This window comes from Phasianus colchicus, chromosome 18, assembly GCF_987193195.1.
Source record: "Phasianus colchicus chromosome 18, bPhaCol1.hap1.1, whole genome shotgun sequence".
In the NCBI taxonomy this organism is placed as follows: Eukaryota; Metazoa; Chordata; class Aves; order Galliformes; family Phasianidae; genus Phasianus; species Phasianus colchicus.
Genome location: NC_143453.1, coordinates 8,485,895 through 8,507,889, shown reverse-complemented (window position 1 = coordinate 8,507,889; position 21,995 = coordinate 8,485,895). Strand labels below are relative to the sequence as shown.

Sequence of the window (21,995 nt, the reverse complement as noted above, 5' to 3'; positions counted from 1 at the left end):
AGCCACAGTAATTTAACATGTCACCGCTAAAGAAGGAAGCATCACTCTCTATAGGAACTAAGGAACTAACTGGTATATAAAATAAAGAGGCAATTTCTATTTAGAAAACAGATTGACTATAGGCCCAAGGAAACAAATAGAATATTTGACATCATCTTCATCTATGGTGGTAAGGTTCTTGATTTTTCACTCATTTTTTACTTTCATAAAGACACTGCAGGGAGTTGTATCCATACATCACTTTAAAAGCAAGTAGGAAATACCATTAATAATGTTACATATTACATTACTATTGACTCACTGTGTTTATCCCTGAAAAACGTTTCAACAGTAGAAGTACCAATTCAGGGCAAGTTGAGATTTTTCCTTAGCACAATACTTAGTTGTATGGGAGCTTTGTGACAGTTTTCTCTAACATATCTCTTCAAAGAATCCAGTTTTGTTTCAGAGGTACAATTGTGCCACTCACCCTGCCTAAAATAGCATGGCTTATCTGACATCACTGGACTCACACAACACCCTACCTTTTGAGAAAGCAGCCTGTTATTTACAACAGCTCTTGAAGCAGCTCTGAAGCAGCACCTCATGGCAATCTGGCAGATACGGACTGAAGCATACCTACCCCAGCTTGGCACCCAGTCTGTGCATACAGTTGTAATCTGCAAATGGCTCATTTTCCACAGATGGAAATTCTTCGTAATTTATATGTAAGCAGGACTCATACTAGAAAACAAAAAGAAAGATCAGCTGTAGCTCTCAGGAAAAAAAGTCATAACAACTAATTTATTATTCTCAAGAAGAAAAGTTAGTTAAATTATTCCAGTGAAAATACAAAATGATTTCCTGTGTTCAATTCAGGCAACGGGGAGATCTTGGAATCCTGACCGAATCACTCAGCAACTAACAGTCACTTTTGCAAAAGTTACCTAATTGTTCTCAGAACAATTTATACATCAAAATAACAGCATGCAACACGATTGTCACACAACACACTCAGATGCTGCAGGATTACCTCAGCTGTTCTCCTGACAAACGTTTGTGTGACATCCAACATGCATGTGTACTCTGTGAGTTCAATCAAGTTTTTCCTCAGCTTCTCTTTGTTTTTATTTACTTCTCTCAATTCTGTCTCCAGCTTCTGCAACTGTTCCTGTTACACAAAATAAAAGTGACACAGAATCAGGTTTGGAAACTGGGGGAGGATTAATCTGAAGTACATGTTAATTTGGCTGAATTATAGTTTTTCAAATTCATAAGTGCAATAAATGCTATTACTCAGTCTGCCAACGATTGCTTCATATTGAGTATGCCTGATTCACCACCAGAATCCATTAAGTCTGCTGTTGTGACTCTAATTTATTTCTGAACTAAGGCACACTTGGAATTAGAATTTGGAATAGCACAGAGTGTGAGACATTTACCTATTCTATTGACAGACCATCATTCAAAGGTATATTTGCATTTTACAAGCTTCTCCTTCCAGCACAATACCAGGAAAAGCATTCAGAGAAAAGAGCACTCTGTAGTCACTAAGAAACCAACATGGGAAACAGCAGAGCCCTGGGCTAAGAACAAAGAACGCCCACACACCCTGAAAAATAAGGATGCAGGAAGAGTCCTGAATAAATCCCAAAGCAATAAATGAGACTGAAGGACTACACCTACATACAGCAATTTATCTCAACAGTGCAATGCACCAATCCATCAAAACAGAGGTGACTACAAACCTCTAAGTTAGCTTTATGCCTTTCACAGGAATTTTATGACAATATAACATCCTCAAAGCAGACTTCAAAGTAACACTGACAGATAAAGATAAAGAGAAGTAAAGTCTGCTCCTAACAGGTCCCTATGTAAATGAAACTGAAAGTGATCCAATTGGAAATAAAGTTCTGAGATCCAGTACTACAGTTTTGGCAACAGATGCTTGAACAAGTTACCTGGATTTCTAAAATGTGTTTCAGCAAGGGGGCAGGAGGTGCAACATCTCCCTCGGGAAGAGGAATATCTGCCTTTTTAATTTCTTGTACTAAATAACCTGTGGCGAGAAGAGAAACAGAATCAGAAATATAAGCATATCATATACACTTGCAAGAATACTACACAGCCATTGTGAGGGTGCCAATCACACTGCAGCATCAGGCCTTAACTACTTTACTCCTTTATTTCTGCAACCATACACAGAGTTTTCAAAAAGAACACAAGGAAAGGGTGAGCCCTGTGCAGAGGAAGGGCGCTGACGATGTGCTCGGAACACAAGACTTCCCTTGGAAGCTTGCAGAAGGAACCCATCCTCAGAGATGTCTGACTGAAGCTTTCCTATCACCAGCATTTTTTAAGAAGCTTTTCATGTTTCACAGTGTGTTTTTGTTATTGTGAGTACAGCTTTCTAATGCCATCTGCAAAAAAAACTGACATTCTGCTCAACAACTCATGTTTGGAATATACAGTGTTCAAACAAAAAGGCTTAAGTAACCCAACAACACATGCAGCTCATGCTGGGCAGTGCGATTGCCACGATAGCTGCTGGGATGTATGGCATGACCAGCACATGATTCCAGTAACACATTCCAATAAAAGGATCCTTCAACAGTAACCTTTCCTCAGGATACACTGCAGTGAAAAGCATCTTGGTAAAGCTCTGCAGCCTTTCCTCTATGCATTGACTGCCATGTGAAAGCAATTATTAGCTTGAGATGATCTGGAGAGTGCTTGGAAGTTGAACAGTACTGACTGTGTAATGTGACCAAAAAAAAAAAAAAAAGGATTTATCTTATAGTCAAGAGAATATCCAGAGCAAAGCTTCTGTTTTCCCAGCAGTATTTTAACCATTCAGTACAGAAACAGTCTCAACTATTCATCAGCAACAAATCAGCAACTCTACTTCACTTCTGAGCTTAGCCAAAAAAGAGAGAAGAAGAAACAGAACAGCAGTATCTAACACATACATGTTGTACAGTAAGTAAAACTTAAAGCTGAGAAAAGTAAGAGGCAGACAGCACTACAACTACAACAACTGGAATTGCCCACAGGCTGTGCAGCCTCCAGCTGTAGATGTACTCGAGTTGTATGTTCTGACCCATTTCAGTACAGGAGTCAAATAAGCCATCTCTGGCTCTGAAGATCTGCAGATACAGTGCACATGAGCGCACACAGAGCTTTGTCATGGATACAAGAATTTCTAAAATCCTGCAAAATTCAGACAGTACAACACTGGGAAAAATCAAACAGAAAAGCTACAGCTGAAATCAACACTGCAGTTCTGCTCCAGCAAAGCAAGCTTAAATAATGCCTCAGGTGAGAAAGGGCAGGTAGGATAATAAAGCTCACCAAGAATTCTTTCCATTTCTTCACATTTCTTCACTTCGTTCACAAATTTTCTTTGAAACACGCTTACATTTGGGTTGAGCTGAGGAAGGATGAAACACTCATTAGGTAACATGAAAACAACAACCCCTACAAAACACAGCTGTCTGTGAAACTTCATGGAGCCAATGCTGCAAGTGCACTCTTTCTAGGAAGTGCTTTTCCTCTGGGAAGCTACTAAAGGAGAAGTTGTTTTGTCTTTCAACAGCAAGGCTTTACTGGAACTGAATCAACATCCTTCCTTCTTTTTACTCAAAGAACTAAGTAACTAGATCTTCCAGAGAAACCATTCCCAACCTTATTCCTACCATTTTAAAACACTGCTTAAAGACTTCAAATTAACAAGCATGAACCTTGATAGAAACAGCTTCTCTGTTGTTTTTTTTTTTGTTTGCTCAGATTTTTTGCTATGGAGTTTCACAGAATCTATGTGGAATGTAAGCATTCATAGATATTTGCATGCACTCCCCATGAGTATGTAATGCCTCTGGCTGCATACTGAACTTTCAAATCAGGACTAGATGGAACAGCATCTCTAGACATCTCTATATTGACGAATGCACGTCCTCCTACTGCCATGTTTGCTAACTAGCTGTTCACTTAAGTTTTCCTTACAAAGATTGTTGCCTGCATTTCTGAAAAGAAATTCCAAAGTCTCTGTCATCGAGTAAGCATCACATAATTATGATAAGACAGCTCAGAAATTAAGTTAATTATTACCCAACCCATTTTCTATGCCATGCAGCTGCCTTCCTCCAAGGCGAGCTGCCCTGTGGGAGCAGACACGGCACATCCTGACAGTCAGTGAGAACGCAGAAATAGGCTTTCAGAGCACTCGGGTGTTTCTATCAGCCTACTGGGGGGTGGGCACATCTACTGTGGGGCAGCACTGTGCCCAGGTGGGCAAGAGGGCCAGCAGCAACACGGCTTGTATCAGCAACCATGCAGCCAGGAGCAGGAGGGGGCCTTCCTGCTGTGCTTGGGGCTGGCGAGGCCGCACCTTGAGTGCTGTGCTCAGCGTTGGGCCCCTCGCTAACAGACATCGGGGCCGGGGAGCGAGTTGAGAGAAGGACAGCGGAGCTGAGGAGGCACAGCGCTACGGGGGGCGGCTGTGGGAAGCGGGCCGGCTCTGTGCAACCCCCGATAGGAGCGAACAGCGGCAGGCCGGTTCAGGTGGGTACGAGGGGAAGCGCTTCTCCCAGAGAGCGGTCGGGCATCGGCAGGGGCTGCGCAGGGAGGTGGGGCTGAAGAACGACCCCGCGGGCCCCTGCCAGCTCGCGACCGGAGCTCAGCCCGCTGCCGCACGACGGCGACGCGCGGCTCAGGCAGCGGCTCAGCCCGCAGCCCCCCGCCCCGCCGCCCCTACTCACATCTCGGAACTCGGCCAGGCCGCGCTCCCCCACCTCGCTCAGGCACTCGTACGCCGAGCCGCTCTGTAGGAAGAGCTGCGCCAGGCACATCGGCTCCCCGCGGAACAACGCGCCCATGGCGGCCCGGGACGGAGCGGCTCGGCTCAGCGCGGCCGGCGCGCAGCGGGCAGGACGGCGGCTCCCGGCCCGGCCGCCATAGCGCAGCGCAGCGCTCCGCCCGCCGGCTGCGGCTTCCGGGAGGCGGAGCGGCCAACCGGCGCCGGGGGAGCGGCCAGCCCTCAGCCCAGCCCTCAGCCCAGCATTACCCCGCCCCAGGCTGCCCGCCCACACCGCCTGCAGTCGAGCACCTGATGCGTTGGGTTGTTTTTCCTCCCTTTTTAATAATATCAGTCGTTTTCTGTGCACCTTTGCTCGTTGTGAAATAAAATTTTTCTGTTTTTTTTTGTTGGTGGTTTTTTTTTTTTTACGAAAAGAAATAAAAATACTTGAAATATTTACAGAGTGGTTCTTTCGACATCAAGGTTTTTAAACTGAGAAATTCTCCCACACTTGAGAAAAGCACGGGCTCCCCAGCACTGCTGCCAGGACTGCCAGGAAGGCCAGTGCCAGGCCTGCAGCCAGACGCCGTGAGTATGGCTCTCCTGCAAGGGAAAAGGACAAAAAGGAGCATGAGCACGAGAGCTGCATTTCAGTCTCGACATCAACCCAAAAGACAGAAGTTTCTTCTGCTGTCTAAGTAAGAAATGAATGCATTACCAAGAAAGCAAAGCCCGCTTCCAGACCATTTCTGAGTTGTGATTTCCTACTACAACTGACCATTCCACAGAAATTGGCCACATTTCATGATGTTACAAAGAAATACAGGCAGTCTGTGGCGTTCCACGTTGCTGTTTTTACCTGTGTAGAACCGTGTCAGTGGATAGAACAGCTGTGGCCAGCACACGTCATTTCGATCACAGTCAAATTCTGTGTAATTAATCTGAAACCTGTGGAAAAGAAGTGCTTATTAAACTACAGTACCACCAGAATAAGTAGAAGAAAAGGTGAGAAGGTGCCCGGTTTAGAGGAGGAAAAATAAAAATTGTTCTCCTATACACTTTTCCTCTGATGAGTGCAGAAGCCTTTTTACTTTTGCAAGGTAATTTACAGGCCTTGATGAACTGCCTGCTTCCGAGGGAATTCCCTCCAGCAGAACCGTGACTCAGTGAGTGCGAGGCCCAGGCCTTCTTGCTCTGCACTCCAGCAAATCACAATAACCCTTTGATCAGCGTGAATTACATTTATCTGCTTAACTCAACATCAAGGGTCAAAGATCTCACAAAAGTTACCTGGTCTTGGGAACCGGTGGCCGAGCCGGCACTCGGATGAACTGAACAGCAGCAGTGATGGGAAGCAGGCTGGCAGTGTTTTCACAGGTGAGGCCACACTGGAACTGCCATGTGACTGTTGAGTAACTGGAAGCACATGTGTAAGTGTTACTAGAGGGCTGCATGTGGAAATGTAAAGCTTAAACAAAGCCACAAAAGGAGTATTTAGGAGGAGGCTGATGATCTCTAGATCTTCACCACCGTGGAAATGGGGCAGACTGAACACAATCCTATTTATTTGCTTTGGATTGACTGGGGAAAAAAAGGTAAAAGGAAAAAGAAGTATTTGCTGTATGAAACCTCCCCGGTTCAGGAAAGAATGAATCATTTACCACAGCTTTTTTGCTGTTTTCTAATTTCAGGAAAGATGCAAATCTAAATTTCAGCTTCTCATTGCAACCAAAGGAACTTGGGTTCCAAGTGCAAGTAAAAGGCACATACTATAAGTAACATCCGTGTTTGTCAGATGCAAGTCTCAAAAATGAAACATTTCTTTATCAAAGACACAGCACTGCTCCACCTGATCTGCATGGAGAGTATCTCTTCCCTGGGAATCCCCTGCACTGCACCCACAGCTGCAAAAATGATGCGAATGTTCAGACTGGCAGGAACATCTGGGCAAACACCTGTCAGATCTGCAGGGCTTGCACTGATACTTGGATTAGACGGATCGAGGCCTGTGGAGGAACAAAGTAAAACAGGAATAGTACGGAAAATGATCTCTTCAATATTTATATTACTGTCACATTGCAGTGAAACGTTGGTAACTGTCACGCACAAGTGTTTTCTCTATATGAAATATACATGAAGAAGTATGTAGTTCATCAACAGAGCAGTAAAATACCACATCATTACATCAACACACTGAGTTATACACATCGTTCTGCAGTGTCCATGGAGTTATACACATCTGTGCATATCTGGATGGATGCACCCAGATATCTTCAGGCAGCTGAAATTACATGTTGGATTTATTTGGAGATTTTCCAATCCTAACTGCATATTTTTATAACGTTGTGGACTATAGTAAAAACACAAGTATCACTTACGTATAATTTCCACCCAGTCATTGAGATCACTGTCATTGGAATTGTGTCTCTTTCCAACATGAGTAGCTTGTATTAACGAATTCAGTATCTCAGTTACATTTCCTCTGCCAAATAAAAACATCAGCTCACAAAAAGCAAATCCACAGCATGAACTGGGTTACAGTATCACTACGCCATAAAATCAGTTTCCTCTGACAGATGCTATCACTCAGTGAAAACAAACCTCAACTACTGACTTGTCTGCCAAATGGAAGTGTTCCACTCAAACGTTACCCTCACCTAATTACAGGGAAATCTGAATGAAACCATTATAATAAATTTCCCTTTAAAAAAAAATAAAAGGGTCAACCACAGAAACCTGCAATGCACACATGAACTTTTGAAAAGAATGCAACAGTGCTGATGGTAGAAAATTATAGCAAATGAACAATAAATCTGTGTGACTCACCTTAAAAGGCTGCAATTTTCATTGATATCAACTTCCAACAAGCATCCAGAGAAGGAATCTACCCCGAACAAAACTGGTGCGTGAGCAGCTGACGAACACAGACCTCTGTCAGCTGTGAATTGAAAAGACCTTATTTGGGGATTCTCAGACTGACCTTTCAATCTCCACTTCTCAATTTTGTGCAAAAATTGCACACATTAGGATGCAAAACACAAGCAGTGTAATTCAAATACAGAATCAAGTCTACTCAAATTCCATTTTCCAATAGAGAGTGAATCCACACACTCAAGAATCTTGTGAACTTAGCAACTGCTCAACATTTTAAACCTTAATTTTATACTAAATGCTCAAACGTTTCAGGATACCTAAGCTACTTTACATTTATTAAATGCAGATTCTTCAATTAAGCTAGAATAAAGGCTAGAGAACAATGTAGAAAAGCACAATTTGGCACAGAATAGATTCAGAAGTAAAATACGCATACAAAGAAAGCATTTTAGCATTAACTAAAGTTGAGGATGCAACCTTATGAGTTGGTACCTGGCTGCCAAATTCTTAACCTGCCAGCAGTATCAGAAGCATTCATATTTGCAGCTCTCACTGCATTTCCAACTCGATAACCTAAATGCAAAAAGAGTTGTGAACATTAACATTGATTTAATAATGCACACAATTAGTCTCAAAGCAAGCAGACAGACTTTTCCATTACAGTAGCCTCATTTTAAATAATCAATGCTGAGTCTAAAAGTCAATTGCTGTTATTACAGCTGACAACAATAAGAGGGGAGGAGGGGCACCAACAGAACACGTATGAACGAGGTATAAAACATGGTCATTGATAATGACCAATCCAGTACAAAAATCCGTTCTTCTAAGAAGCAACATGAGGTATTACTACCTGGATTATCAGACTTTTCTGCTGCATTATCACTCTTTAAGCTCACAAATTCAGCTGTGAATCTCTGTGTCAGTGTTTCTGGTAAAAGAAAAAGGAATGAATTTACTTTCAAATAGGTAAATTAGCAGAAAGCATGCTGTTTATATAGGATACAAATTTCTGCCCTTCATTAGCACTAGAAGATTCAAGATGATGCAAATTGGCAGAAATTTGTCGCATACATTTTCTTGCCAGAGCCCAAAGCAAATTCTTTTCAATTAATATTACTAAGTAAGATATCCTATCAAAGAATTTGCACACTTAAGAAATAAAAAATAGAAAATCTGTAAAAAAAATGTCCTGATACCTCCATCACATAAACTTCCAAGGAAGACTGTGACATTTACTCCCTCTATGTTGTCATCTTCCCACATGAATACATAATGTTCTGCAAAGGTTACATTTTGACATGGAACCCCTGCTGTAGGAAGGCCTTCTGCAGAAGAAAGAAAAAACACACTATAATCAAAAGCATTGCCAAATAGAAAGCTGTAACTGAAAAATAACTTTAAAATCTCTAACAAAGTTCTGGAAAATATATCATTTATCTTTTTGGCATTTATTTTAATGTTTAAGTCCCATCATACAAGGACAGCGTGCTGCATTTACAGCAGAGTCCCTTTGTTTCTCAATATTCTAACACCTGCAGTTCCAGTTCCTGTTGTAGTAAACCCTCTCCTTAAGAACCCAGCACAAGGCTTTACTCCATCAGCTGCTGGGGCTCTCTGGACTCAGGAGTTCCTCTCCTTTCATCTCAGCCCACTGAGAGAGCCATCATCTCCCAGAAAAAACATGCTAGTATGGATTCAACACAATCCTGCATTACCCTCCCCTCATTGTCTGGGAGCCACTATTCTAGAATAAAAGCTGCTTCATTGGCTCAAGATCCTTAAGAAAGCACAAGAGTGTTCAAAACACAGACACATCCAGTACTGCTTACAGGCTGCCTGCCCTACCTGTTTTATTTCAAACATTAGAAAACTTACAAGATCCTTCCTAGGAACCATGACAGGTTTTAGGTACCCCAGTCACTCGTGTCATCCAGGTTAAGTAAGAAACACACAAATTACACAGCAGAAACATACCACTTCTAGTGATGAATTTGCCCGTGTCAGCGATGGTTCTGTAGATCACGTTTTGTTGGATGAAGTCTGAGAATAAAAAACAAACACTGCAGTAATCCTGATAAAAGAAGCATGCAAGATTTCCAAATCCAAGGTATGCTCCTTTTCATTATGGAAATTGTGCAGAAAAGTATTTAGAAAGCTAGTTTTGGTAATGAACCAGGCAGGTTATGTGTTATCTCTTAATCTTACTAAGGTAGTGAGATTAAATAAATAAACAAAATTAGACAACTTAATTAAGCAGCATAAAATAAATTCTCTTCATGCTGGTAGCTACATCATCTCAAACTGCAGAGTGACATTTCTTACTTTCTGCATTACAAAAGCATAAATATAAGCACTTCTAAAGTGACAACACTGCACCCTCTTGACAGAAAAGGGAGGCTACAAGAATACAAAAGCAGTAAGAGATGCTTCCTTGTGCAGCCACTGGAAACAGATGAATGAGAAACAAAGGCTAATCCCACTATTTCTCCTGTCCTAAATCTTGGGGAAGCTTGGTAGGTGATCAGAAATAGAACTATAGCATCCCTAAACTCTGAACTATAGCCATGTAGGTGCTATGTCAACAGTTCTCTCATTTATTCTATCTCTGAGGAACATAAATCCATTTCTGTTAGGACTACACAACACACCTCCTGTTCCACTGTTGATTCTCACATCATGGGGCAGTCCTTCCTTGTAAAATGCTGCCTCAGAAAGGCACTTCACATCAAAGTCCTGCAGATAGGCTACAGGGGCGTTTCCAACACACAGCCCTGCCAGGGACTGCTGCAGGTAGTTGAACAGAAACATGTGGGTTAGCCTTAAAATGAAAAGCTAGGAAATAGCACATTTGTCAATGAAATGCCCCAAATATGCACTACAGCCACATGTGATTGACAAACAAGTAATCTGCAGAAAAGAGAGGATGTAACTATTTCGAAAGCTATCAGTTTTAAAGTGCAGTCTGGAGTCATCAAAATTTGATAAACCAATTCTAACTAGCAAATCTGTAACATGTAGAAGAACTTAAAACAAGAATACAGCCAGATAAAACAAAGGGAAAGCAACAAGTGGTCAGCAATGCAGCAGGCAGAGAGGAAAAAATAAAGAAGCCACAAAGCACTAATTGGGATGCAAATCTTGTTTTTATCTCTTGAAATAATTAAAACATTACCACAACATTACCAGGAGTGGGCAGGGGATTAGGAAAGATAATGATTGTTTTTAACAATGATTGTGTGCTTGGTGAAAAATATATTCTAGTTCACAAGAGCAATTTACAGAATTTGGTTACAAACACAGAAGAATGTGATAAATGGAGAATTTCAAACTAGCCAAGAGGAATCAGAAGCTCCTAAATACGAAGCAATTACCTGAGGGATGGTAAAATACTCATCATCCTCTGTCATAATTGGATCTCCTGGTCTGTAACCAGTGAAGAGTTTCCCAGGAGAAGCTTGTACAGGGATCCTAAATGGAGGAACTTTGGGTGCAGAACTGCAAATAAGTTCAAAAATGAAACAATTCTTTACTCCTTTACATTACACAGGTAATTAAACATCTGCCTTCAAGTCCCATGTTCTCATAAAGTACCAATTATATTTCTCCATTTGCATTTAAAGTTTCCAGGTTAAAATTATAATTTCAAAATAACTTGCACTGTAAAAAACATGCTACAGTTTCAACAAGATGTCTAAAATGTGTGTTAATAAATATTTTCAGACTTACATAGAGCCATCATAAAAGTAGCCAAGAAATGGAGTATTGCTAAGAGAAGACTGTACACAGAGGAGAGGAAACCAATCAGGAGTATATTCTGTTGTCTTTGTAGAGCACAGCTGATCAAAAGGTGGATTTACATCCCCACCAAACACTCCAGTGAAACATGATCTATTGAATAACTGCTTCAAGTCTGGTGTACACTCCTGGAAGGGAAAAAAAAAAGTCTTAGAGCACTAATTGCACTACCACAGCCACTAATGCTGTATTCGCAGGTAACCAAGCCAGCTCTATAGACTGATGTCATATTTACTATTAGAAATACAAAAAAAAAAAAAAACCAGGCAAACACTCCTTCTAGTTTGAAATACTCAGTAATTTTCTTTCTCTCTCTCTCTCAGACAATAGAAGGAGTGTAGAAATTCTGAAAACATTTCATTAAAGTTTAATATGAAACAAGTACCGGATCACAGCAACAACGAACATCACAAGCTCCAGCTGACAAGTCACAAGGACATGAGCCCAAGGGCTGAAACACCTGGTTAGGGATAACAGATGCATTTTCTATAAAAGAATTACGAGAAAAGAGGAGAAAAATCAGATCAGGTAGAATGGAATTCCAAGAAGCAGACCACATGCATTACAGCTTATTCTTTATCCTTAAATGCTAAGGAAATTTAATCACTGCTGTCCAAATCCCTTTTTTGTTTGTTTGTTTTTGTTTTTTTTTTTTGTATATAAAGTAAATACCATTTCTTCTTCAGAATATCAAAACACTTACCTGACACATTTCCTGTAAAGGAAGAGTTAGCATATATTTCAGCTTGAATTAGGAGATGTGCCAGCATCACTGAACCACTGCAAGCTAGAACCTGAAGTGTTTCCACCACACAGAGAGGTGTTGTGCAGCAGTCAGTGGCATTGGGCAAACATAACTGCAGACTTCTAGTGAAGGTTAGAGTCACTTTGGATGCACCCTGCAAAACATAAAATGACAGATTCAACAGTTTGTATCAAGTTTCTGTTCTCTGTTCCATTACCTGCCAGGAAGCATAGGCAGTTCTGGAAAGGTGGAAGACAAGAAACTAGTGTCAAAGCTGCACCTTAGCAACTTCCAACTTGGGTATCCAGATGATGGGACATGACAAAGGCAAAAAGGCAAGGGCAAGGCACTCTAACTGAGCTGTTAGTAAACTAGTATTACGTTAGCACTTCACCAGCCTTTAATATATGATTGCTCAAGCTTTCCTATTTTAGGGAAGAATCAGTGTTTCACATACCACACCAGGCGTTACACTCAAATCCCAATCACCAACTCTTTCACTTCCAGTGCAGCTTGGAACTTGCACCTTTCCTATACCAAAATAAAAATTAAAATGTATCTATGTCACTGTCAATTCAAACTTCTCACGTGGCTTCAAGCAAGCACATCCCTCAGCCCAGATGACACGGAGTCAGCACAGGAGTAACAGCCTGAGCACAGAGTCCTTCAGAGGTTGGATTTCAGTGACTATTAAAGCACTGGACACACCAGCAGGGCAGGATGGGCTCTGAGCCTGGGGGGCTGCTGTCTCTGTGCACTGCAGGCGGTGGGAATGGGGATGTCCATCAGAGGGACCCTCCCAAATCAAACAGCTCTGTGATGGTTCTACAAACTGCACTGTGGTTACTTGGGTAGTTTTAGTGGCAGGAAAAAAAAAAAAGAATTCAAATATATTTATTATTATTATTTTCGAAATAGCATGTAAAGCGTTCTTACCTGTCTCTTTATCTATAGCACCTACAATAATGGAAAAATCAACTCCTGAAGAATCTCCAAGAAAAAACGAATTAACTCTTAGCCCAGACATGTGGATAAAGGAAGGCTGAAAAACTGGGCGGGAAAAAGGAAAGGGAAAAAAAAAGAGAGAGAGTGAAAGAATCACATTGTAACACACACAGAAACCGACCACACCTGCGAGGCACGCCAGGCCGTGCCCCCTCAGCCCCCGCAGGGTGCTGCGGTCCTTCCTTCCCTTCGCGCGCGGCCCTCTCTCCTCTCTCTTCCTTCCTTCCTTTCCCTTCCCCTTCCCCTCCCACCCACCGGGCTCCCCATGGCGCTGCCCCGCGCACGGAGCCGCCAGCAGCAGCAGCAGCAGCGCCCCGAGCCCGGCGGCCGCCATGGCGTCAGGAAGCGCGGCGCCGCCGGGCCGCCATCTTGAGGCGGCAGTGCCGCTGCCATGGCAACGGGAGGGCGGGAAGCGCTGAGGCAGCGCCCGCCGTGTCACAGCGCGCCGCCCCGCCTTACAAACAGCCTTACAAACAGCCAGCACGACGGACGGCATCCGCGTTTGTAAAAAGAGCTGCCTTTATTTCAAAAGGTTTTGTAGAAAGTGAATTCTAGATACAGCCTTCTAACAAAATGGCTCCTGGCGACGAGGATGGGCTCTGATGAGAACAGCACTGACCGAAGGCAGACGCACAGCTGGACGTGGCACACAGGAGATCAATTTGTGCCTTTTTAACCAAAGCAGCACATGGAAGCTCACCATACATCCCCATACTCCAATACGAAACACACTGATCCAAAACCTTTCCAGTTTCAAAGCACTGCACTGAAGTCTAACCACCTAATGTACATTTAGTGATGTCATTTTACAAAAATAAGCCCCTTCTTACACATAAATGTGGTCTTCTGTTCAAAACTCCCCTAGAAAGGGTACCTCCATATTACTGTTCCAGTGATACTCATCTGCTGAGGAGCAGCTATTCAAGAGAAGCACAAAGGGAATAAAAGAATATGACAACATGAATCTGTATGTGCCAGAGAATTCACACCCTGAACAGGAAGGTGTGTTCTAAGCCATCTTGAAACATTTGGCTTTCTTCTTCAGAAGCTGACCCCATTTCAGTGCCCATACAGCCACTGAAAGCTCACAGAACACTGAATTCCTTGAATAGCAGTGCTGAGATTCAGACATCAGCAGTGGTTGTAACTTCCCTCTACACCAACGTGTGATTAAAAACAATCAAAGCTTTCTTGTCTTTGAAAATAACTTGGAGGTTTGAAACTGCAGCAGCAAGAATACTTGTAGCTTTGCAAGATCTGTATCTTAACAACCTGTAACTTCTGGTTCTAATTATAATGCATAATCAGTATTTAAACCAGCACAGATTACAAGCTAATACAGTGATTTGTTACTACAGGGAAAACATGACTTAAATGCTTTAACAAAAAGAGCCGTAAGACCACATACAGATCTCTTTCATATCCTGTAAAAAGTGTCATCAATTTCTCAAGTATGTTCCACTTCATGGAATTACAGGAGGAGGTAATGGTGTGTTTAAGTTGCATTGTTAAACAGCTAACTTTAATTTCTTCTTCTTAGCTTTCATGACAGGTGGCAGTGATATTTTGAAAGCAGTCCTGAAATAATATGAAAAGGAACTGTCAATTACAACAAACATATTTTCACACCCATTCCTAAGTAAGAAGAAATACTTACTCGCATGTACTGCAAATAGGACTGAAGTTGCAGAAAACTGGAAAATAAAAGAATTAGCTGTCACTAAAATAGTTCATTTGGAATGTAGGAAGTTAAACTCATAATTATAAACTTACTTGACAAGCACACAGAGCATACATAACCAATTTCAATGAGATTTCGATGACAGAAACATGCAGCTCTGTAGTCAACATGAACAGGAGGTGGAAGCACAAGCTGTGATCTTTGCTCTTGATCAGGGAGAAATACCCACTATAGAAACAGAAAGAAAAAGAAAATAGTGTGGAAATTGCTGTATTACCATGCCATTGAAGTCAGTATGATTTCACATCTGACATAGGAAAAAGCATGTGAAGACATACCAACAAATACTGCAGGAGGGATGGCAGGTGGGGCACTTTCAAGTATATACCTCCTGTAATGTCACAAGCCTGGAATGCAGAGAGAATGATCAGATAGTTCAGTCCTAAAAGGAAGGCAACAGTTTCTACTAGTGAAGGAAAAACAAAACAAAACTATAATAAATTGTTGCAAAATAGGAGGGCACAAAAAGACTGTGAAAAAGAGAGAGCGTTTTACCAATGTAAAATACACAGACATTGTCACACAGAAGGGTGTAATATTGTCTCTTTTTCTGGTTTAAAAAAAGTTGAGTGCTTTAAAATACATCAAAGCTATATATCATCAAGTATCTATGAGTTAAAGTAAATAGCAAATAAGAATAGGAAGCCTGTACCTGTTGTAGAAGGCCTGAATCAGAGTCCAAGACACAAGCATCAATCAAAATACTCTGCAAGAGACCCACAAAAAAAAAAAGAGTTCAGCTAGGAACAATGTAACCTCGTCCATGTCATACATGTTTCACAACTGCAGGACCACCACAGCAGTAAGAAAGCTCCTTCCCTTGGTCAGAACAAACATCCACATTTCTAACACCTCCCTTCTCATGCATGGCAGTAAAAGAACCATCAGCAAAGGCATCCTGTACACAGTACCCACAGGGTGGGACAGAAAGCTACCATCTATTCTTTCATAGCAATCTCTAATTAGTCCAGCAAACCCTTCTTGTTAAGCAGTAGGATCTGACTTTTAAACTTGGTTACCTTTCACTCTGGGCATGACAGTCTTCACTTCAAGGATTCTTTAACCAGATCACAGCCATAACATAAATGAACAATTTTCTTTCACTCTTTACACACTAATAAAAGATGATATATATCAAACAGCTTCACCTGTTTCTGTGCTGCAAAGATCACATTCATGAAATTCATATATTGTAATGCACTGTCTTCTGCAGCTTTTATGACCTAAATAAAACAATTGAGACTTGTTAGCCCACGTAGCATCGATGCATTTTAAGACTAATAGTAGACTAACAACAAAGCTCTTACCAAAATCCTTGACTTCATTTCCTGATTGGCTGATTATCAAAAAGAAAATAAAAGCACATGAGTACATCCATTCCCTGTAGTTGTCCTTACAATTCTATAGTACCTAACATTACAACTAATCTAAATCCAATTAATCTACTATCTCAGTTAATGTGAATGTAAACGTCTAATAGTCCCGGTGGTAGAGAAAACAGCAGAAATACGTGACAAATATCTGTGGAACTTGTTATGAAAGTGGGCTTATTCCATTTATTGTCCAAAAGCAATTAAGTATTGGTCAGAAAAGAAATACTGAAGGCTGTTCGTTACTCATCAGCTCAAACAGCTATCTTGGGCTAGAGGGTATATACACATACTTGCTTGTATGCAAATATGTTTTTTTTTCTGCTATTGCAACTCAAATATTTGTGGAAGCACTCAAAAGGCATTACCTTTCACCTCTTTGTTCATCTTGTTAATGTCTACATTAGATGATGTTAAGGAATCCACGTTCTTTTCATGGAAGCAACACCAGTATCCATGCAATGAATTCACTACCTCAAACACCACACATTGTTCAATCCACAGTTATTAGGCAAACGTTTCACTTTAGAAAATTATTATAGAATGCACTGATAGTTGAGACTGTATTGAAGCATAATCAACGTAATAAGAAACAACCTCAAAGAAACAGACAAAAGCTTTTAAAACGTTCATCATCAAAAGGATACAACAAAGTGCTTTAGCAAGAGACCCTGCTAGTAGAGTCTCTGTTTGCTGCCCCATCATGTCAGCTGCAATGCAAATTACAGAAATTACTTTTATATACAAAAACATTCGTTAAGCCTGATCTCACTAAGTGCTACAGTTTTATCTTTGCCACACTGGATTAGTGCAGAGTCCCCCAATATCAGTCATAAAAACTCACCTACTCTAAACATATTAAAACTCAAATGATTTTGAATCATTCAAAATCATTTGAAATGAAATTCCTACAATTCCTTCAGAACAGTCTGCAATTCCATGTTATGAAACCTAGAATTGTCTTTTCCTTACTTTTTGTCATGAGGTCTTTAATCTCTTCTGCAATTGCATCATTTATCGCTGTTAACAATTCATATTTTCCATCCTTGCTGCCAGAACAATTTGATTCCACAGAATTACCACCATCTCCAAGGAGATCTGCAGAAGCCCAACGCTTCCCAGGGTACAAGAAACGGCTGAAAGAGAGGAAGAACAAAGTGCTGTGGTTTGCCTTTAAGCCTGTAAGACAAAAAAAGACGTAAGCTGAGCACTTGCAAACAGCAATATTTTTAAGTAAAATTTCAAATAATTACTTTAGATAAATACTTTAGATGTTATTTAGGATACATTAGGCAGGAAACCTTCACGCCCCAAATGGTTCACAGCCCTCCTTTCAAAACACATTTTAAGCAAACTGGCAAACAGGTACCATGCCTGCATTTGAACGTAGATTCTGAGACTTATGAATTTCTTTTAAAGACATCAACCAAAGGGGAAACTTTTGTCACTTTTGTTGACTCTTTCTTGCTTTGCGTAAGGCACAAAAACAGATCATTTCTCTCCTATGCAATCAGGAGGTATAGAGAAACACTTCGGGTTTTTACAGTGGTGAGAAGCTGCTGTACCTTTCCTGTGTGTGACTCGCTATCACAGCAAGTTTGTTGGTGCGACTCATGAACAGGTGTGAATTTCCCAGCACCATTGCTGCGTCGATACATTTCGACAGGGTGAACTGCCCAAAAAAAAAGAGAATAATTCAGCAAGTCAACATCTACAGTTAACTAACCCACATAACCGCAGTTAGAACTTGAAGGCACAGAGCTTCCTTTCTAACAGGAAACACCTAAGGAAAGCTTCGACAGCTGTAGAACCATGGAATGCTTTCAGTTGGAAGAGACTCTTAAATTTCACACAGTGCAGAGCACAGGGACACCCACAGCTCCATCAGGCTCACAGCCCCGTCCCCTACCCTGTGCGCAGGGATGGGGCACCGCGCCCTGTGCTGCGAATATCTTTCCTATTTCCCACCGCGGTTTCCCTGAGGAGCGGCCCCGCCGCAGCGCCGTCCCAGGACGCACCTCAGCCTCCCCCTGCGCCCGCTTCCCCCACCAGATGGGGTTGGTGTCGATGACGATGACCAGCAGGCTCAGCTCCTCGTCTGCAAAACAGACAGGGGGTCACTGCAGAAGGCCGCACCCGGAGCCCTGGAGCCCCGGAGCCGGGCTGGGCTGGGCTGGGCTGGGCTGGGCCGGGCCGGGCCGGGCCCGGCCCGGCCCAGCCCACCCCCACTCCCGGACCCCCCCGGCCGCCGCCGCTCACCCGCACCCATCCCGCCGACGGCGGCGCACAGCGATGACGTCACGCGGAGCACGACGTCATCGCAGGGCGCCGCTCGGGGCCGGCAGTGCGGGAGCGGCCATGAGCACGGAGGGTAACGGGGCGCTAGGAGGGGTGCGGGGGAGCCGGGATGAGCCGAAGCTGAGGCGGCCCTTTGCTTTTCAGACCTGATCGAGACCTTCAGGGCGCAGCTGAGGGACGACCCCGACGTCGCCTCGGCGGTGGCCGCCATCCGCGCGCTGCTGGGCTTCCTCCGGCAGGACCGAGGTGGGCGCCGATCCCCCGCGGCCGGACCCGAACCGGGGAGGCCCGGCCCTGACCGCTCCGCTCTGTCCGCCCCCCAGGAGAGACCATCCAGGGCCTGCGGAGCAGCCTGCGCGACGCCATCGATACGCTGTCGCGGGTGGACTCGTCGGTGGCCGTCAACTCCGGCGGGGAGCTCTTCCTGCGCTTCATCAGCCTCACCTCGCTGGAGTACTCGGTAAGGCGAGGGCTCCTGCCGAGCCCCGTGCTGCAGGGCCGGCCGGCCGCTTCAGCGCTCGCTGTCCTTTCCAGGACTACTCCAAGTGCAAAGAAATCATGATCGAGCGCGGGGAGATCTTCCTCAGGAAAGTGTCTCTCTCAAGGAACAAAATCGCCAAGCTGTGCCATCCCTTCATCAGAGATGGAGCTGTAAGTAGGCCGAGGCGGCTGCTCGCGTCCTGGCTCTGCTGCCCGCGCCGCTGGGAAGGCAGAGGAGGAGGGGGTGAAGCTCACCGACATCCATGGCAGCAGTGGTGGAGGGAACAACGTTATTATCCCTGTGCACTCGCAGAAGCCGTGGCTTTATTTCGTAAGGGCTCATCTCCTCCCCTCCTGTTTCCGTGCAGTGTGTTGTCCTGTGCTCCACCTGTGCTGAGACATCGCAACATGAAGTTCCATTTAACGTACTGAATTGTTGCCCTTTGGTAGCACGAGAGCTGCCACATCAAGCCCATCTCACAGAGTAGTTTCCTCTCCTACAATCTGTAGAATACAAGCAACACCATAGAATTACAGAATCATTTAAATTGGAACAGACTCTTAAATCTCATATAGTCCAACTGCCTGCAGGCAGCACGTGAGGAAGTTTAGAACAGAAAAAATTAGAATAGGATCATTTGAGTTGAAAGGGGACCTTAAAGGCAGTCTGTTCCCACTGGCTGCAGTGCACAGGGACACCCACAGCTCCATCAGTGCTCACAGCCCCGTCCCCTCACCGTGGTTGTAGGCAGGGATGGGGCACCACCACCTCGCTGGACACCTTGTGCCAGTGCTTCACTACCCTTATCATAACTAACTTTTTCTTCATATCCAAACTAAACTGTCCTTCTTTTAGCTTGAGACCATAACATCATATGTTAGATATTAATTAACATTGACAGAAGTAAAAACCCTGACACCCCTAACTGCAATAAATGTTTTAAAGCTCAGCAAGAAGTAATATTTTATCTTTTTTGACAGAGGATATTGACACATGCCTACTCAAGAGTGGTCCTCAGAGTGCTAGAAGCAGCTGTTGAGTCAAAGAAGCGATTCAGTGTTTATGTTACTGAATCACAGCCAGACCAAGCAGGGCAAGTATTCATTAACTTGTGCTTGATCTTGGTTAAGAGGATAAACTATAGCTAGCATCAAATCTGTCGTAACTTAAAAGCTGCTAGCCTTGTAGGAACATAGGTAGTCATGGGTTTCATTTTTTCAGACATTATTTTTCTAGCATCATCTTTAAAAAAAGACTTCTAAGCTTCATATTTGTTTTTTAATAGGCAAAAAATGGCAAAGGCCCTGAGGAAACTGAACATTCCTGTGACTGTGATACTGGATGCTGCAGTTGGGTAAGCCTGATTGTTAAATCTTAATGTTGTTCATCCCAACTTTATTTTAACATTGTTACATTTAAGTTCCATAGAAGATTGTTCTAAATACAGAAGTTGTTACTTAGTTTGTCATAGTCATCAAACAAGCTAAGCAAGTTACACCTTTAGGTGCATGATTAACCAAATACGCCTGCTGCAAAGCTTGTACTTTGATGTTTGCCTATTAGGTCTGATTCCATCAACCTAAGTGTAGAACTTGGGGATGTGTGGAGAAGGAGCTGCTCTACTAAAGAAAGCTACTTTGATTTTTCTACTTTATAAATGTTGTTTGTTTGTTTTTAAGCTAAATTATAGCATATATTTTGTCATGTAATGACTACAATTGATGGATTTCTCCCATCACTTACACAGTTGTCAAGGTCAGATGTGGCTTGTACCATTCTTGCTGAGCAAGCAGGTGAAAGCTCATTGCAAGGATGTCTAATAGCACAGCCTTACTTAGCTAACAGTAGCTAAAACTACTTTAGAAAAGTGAGAGACTGTTTGAGTTCCTTATCTCTGTTCTGTTCAATGAGTCATATTATTTGCTAAGTCTTGGATTTTTTTCCCCTCTTTCAACAGCTATATTATGGAGAAAGTGGACCTGGTCTTAGTTGGTGCTGAAGGTGTAGTTGAAAGCGGAGGCATTATTAACAAGGTAAAAGAGAATGCATTACATCAGCCTGTGAAGTCCATTAAAATTTTCTGGGGTATCAATCAGTGAAAGTCTGTTATTATTAGAAATGTGGCAATATTAGTCATACTAGCACTGAATCTGCATGTTATTTTCTGTGTCTCCACAGATTGGCACTAATCAGATTGCTGTGTGTGCCAAAGCTCAGAATAAGCCATTCTATGTGGTAGCAGAAAGTTTCAAGTTTGTAAGACTTTTCCCTCTCAACCAGCAGGATGTCCCAGATAAATTTAAGGTAAGAGAAATACAGGTTGCTTCCTGGCAAACTAAGACCCACTTACGTGTCTGTGAGTAATTTTCTTCTAAGCATATCTTCGTTTATTTGGATCTCTCTACTGTAGTTAACTTGACACAGTACAGAGTTGCTCCATGTCCAAGTCAAATGTCCAACATCCACAATTTGTCCTAATACTCTTGTTGAGTTACTGAAGCAGTTCCTTTGGGGCACAGGAGTAGCTGCAGGCAAGAGACAGCTACATCAAGACACTTCAAAACTATAAGTTGTATGGTGGATAGAAGGTAAAACACTTGAGACCAAGGTGGCAGCGTATGCCTCATTTTAAAGCAGTTGACTTCCTTCCATTTTACCACAAATACCTGCTGAAGATTATAGTACTGCCCCTGCCCAAGAGAGGTTTTAGCTCACAGCTGTGTAATAATTAATGATCTCATTTCCTTCTAGTACAAAGCAGACACTCTGAAAACAAGTCAGAATCTAACAGAGGAACATCCCTGGATTGACTACACATCACCATCACTTATTACATTACTGTTTACAGACCTTGGTGTGTTAACTCCATCAGCTGTCAGTGATGAACTCATTAAATTGTATCTGTAACTTGA

The 21,995-nt window shown here is 42.6% G+C and overlaps 4 protein-coding genes across 4 annotated transcripts in view; 1 reads left to right on the top strand and 3 right to left on the bottom strand.

The window, feature by feature from the left end:
* The window catches only part of ATP6V0A2 (ATPase H+ transporting V0 subunit a2), a 14,926-nt gene extending 9,961 nt beyond the window's left edge, over window positions 1-4,965 (bottom strand). Inside the window, exons 1-5 of the mRNA XM_031592660.2 lie at window positions 4,737-4,965; window positions 3,331-3,409; window positions 1,941-2,038; window positions 1,013-1,150; window positions 623-723 (exon numbers count right to left, since the gene is read on the bottom strand). Of these exons, the coding sequence (XP_031448520.2) occupies window positions 623-723; window positions 1,013-1,150; window positions 1,941-2,038; window positions 3,331-3,409; window positions 4,737-4,853 (533 nt within the window). The 5' untranslated portion in view covers window positions 4,854-4,965. The remainder of the gene's footprint in view (window positions 1-622; window positions 724-1,012; window positions 1,151-1,940; window positions 2,039-3,330; window positions 3,410-4,736) is intronic.
* On the bottom strand, window positions 3,346-13,695 carry TCTN2 (tectonic family member 2). Its single transcript, XM_031592662.2, has 19 exons — window positions 13,449-13,695; window positions 13,125-13,238; window positions 12,646-12,719; window positions 12,147-12,342; window positions 11,829-11,929; window positions 11,375-11,571; window positions 11,020-11,143; window positions 10,297-10,432; window positions 9,623-9,688; window positions 8,845-8,973; window positions 8,499-8,576; window positions 8,141-8,221; window positions 7,601-7,712; window positions 7,153-7,256; window positions 6,624-6,780; window positions 6,065-6,190; window positions 5,634-5,722; window positions 5,235-5,377; window positions 3,346-3,409 (listed from the first exon to the last, which is right to left on the bottom strand). Exons 1-18 carry the CDS (start codon window positions 13,687-13,689, stop codon window positions 5,262-5,264), a joined length of 2,241 nt encoding a protein of 746 aa, XP_031448522.2. The 5' UTR covers window positions 13,690-13,695; the 3' UTR covers window positions 3,346-3,409; window positions 5,235-5,261.
* On the bottom strand, window positions 13,695-18,629 carry GTF2H3 (general transcription factor IIH subunit 3). The gene is made up of 13 exons (XM_031592667.2): window positions 18,564-18,629; window positions 18,323-18,402; window positions 17,870-17,976; window positions 17,277-17,440; window positions 16,952-17,014; window positions 16,673-16,702; window positions 16,242-16,270; window positions 16,083-16,157; window positions 15,587-15,640; window positions 15,213-15,281; window positions 14,967-15,102; window positions 14,851-14,887; window positions 13,695-14,771 (listed from the first exon to the last, which is right to left on the bottom strand). Exons 1-13 carry the CDS (start codon window positions 18,571-18,573, stop codon window positions 14,702-14,704), a joined length of 924 nt encoding a protein of 307 aa, XP_031448527.1. The 5' UTR covers window positions 18,574-18,629; the 3' UTR covers window positions 13,695-14,701.
* EIF2B1 (eukaryotic translation initiation factor 2B subunit alpha) lies at window positions 18,597-21,995 on the top strand. Its single transcript, XM_031592664.2, has 9 exons — window positions 18,597-18,675; window positions 18,747-18,848; window positions 18,926-19,062; window positions 19,137-19,253; window positions 20,064-20,176; window positions 20,369-20,437; window positions 21,041-21,116; window positions 21,262-21,387; window positions 21,835-21,995. Exons 1-9 carry the CDS (start codon window positions 18,597-18,599, stop codon window positions 21,988-21,990), a joined length of 975 nt encoding a protein of 324 aa, XP_031448524.1. The 3' UTR covers window positions 21,991-21,995.

Bases quoted from the DNA above. Each gene is read 5' to 3' on its own strand.
- TCTN2 (XM_031592662.2), bottom strand. From the start codon at position 13,689: ATGCCGTCCGTCGTGCTGGCTGTTTGTAAGGCTGTTTGTAAGGCGGGG. The intron at 12,343-12,645 runs GTATGTGAAACA...TATGTTTTGCAG, and splicing joins TGAGTGTAACGCCTGGTGTG to GGTGCATCCAAAGTGACTCT. The intron at 5,723-6,064 runs GTAACTTTTGTG...TCTTTTCCACAG, and splicing joins CCACCGGTTCCCAAGACCAG to GTTTCAGATTAATTACACAG.
- GTF2H3 (XM_031592667.2), bottom strand. The intron at 17,441-17,869 runs GTACAGCAGCTT...CCTCTCTTTCAG, and splicing joins GCGAGTCACACACAGGAAAG to CCGTTTCTTGTACCCTGGGA. The intron at 14,888-14,966 runs GTAAGTTTATAA...TTTATTTTCCAG, and splicing joins ATGCTCTGTGTGCTTGTCAA to TTTTCTGCAACTTCAGTCCT.
- EIF2B1 (XM_031592664.2), top strand. From the start codon at position 18,597: ATGACGTCACGCGGAGCACGACGTCATCGCAGGGCGCCGCTCGGGGCC. The intron at 18,676-18,746 runs GTAACGGGGCGC...TTTGCTTTTCAG, and splicing joins AGCGGCCATGAGCACGGAGG to ACCTGATCGAGACCTTCAGG. The intron at 18,849-18,925 runs GTGGGCGCCGAT...TCCGCCCCCCAG, and splicing joins CTTCCTCCGGCAGGACCGAG to GAGAGACCATCCAGGGCCTG.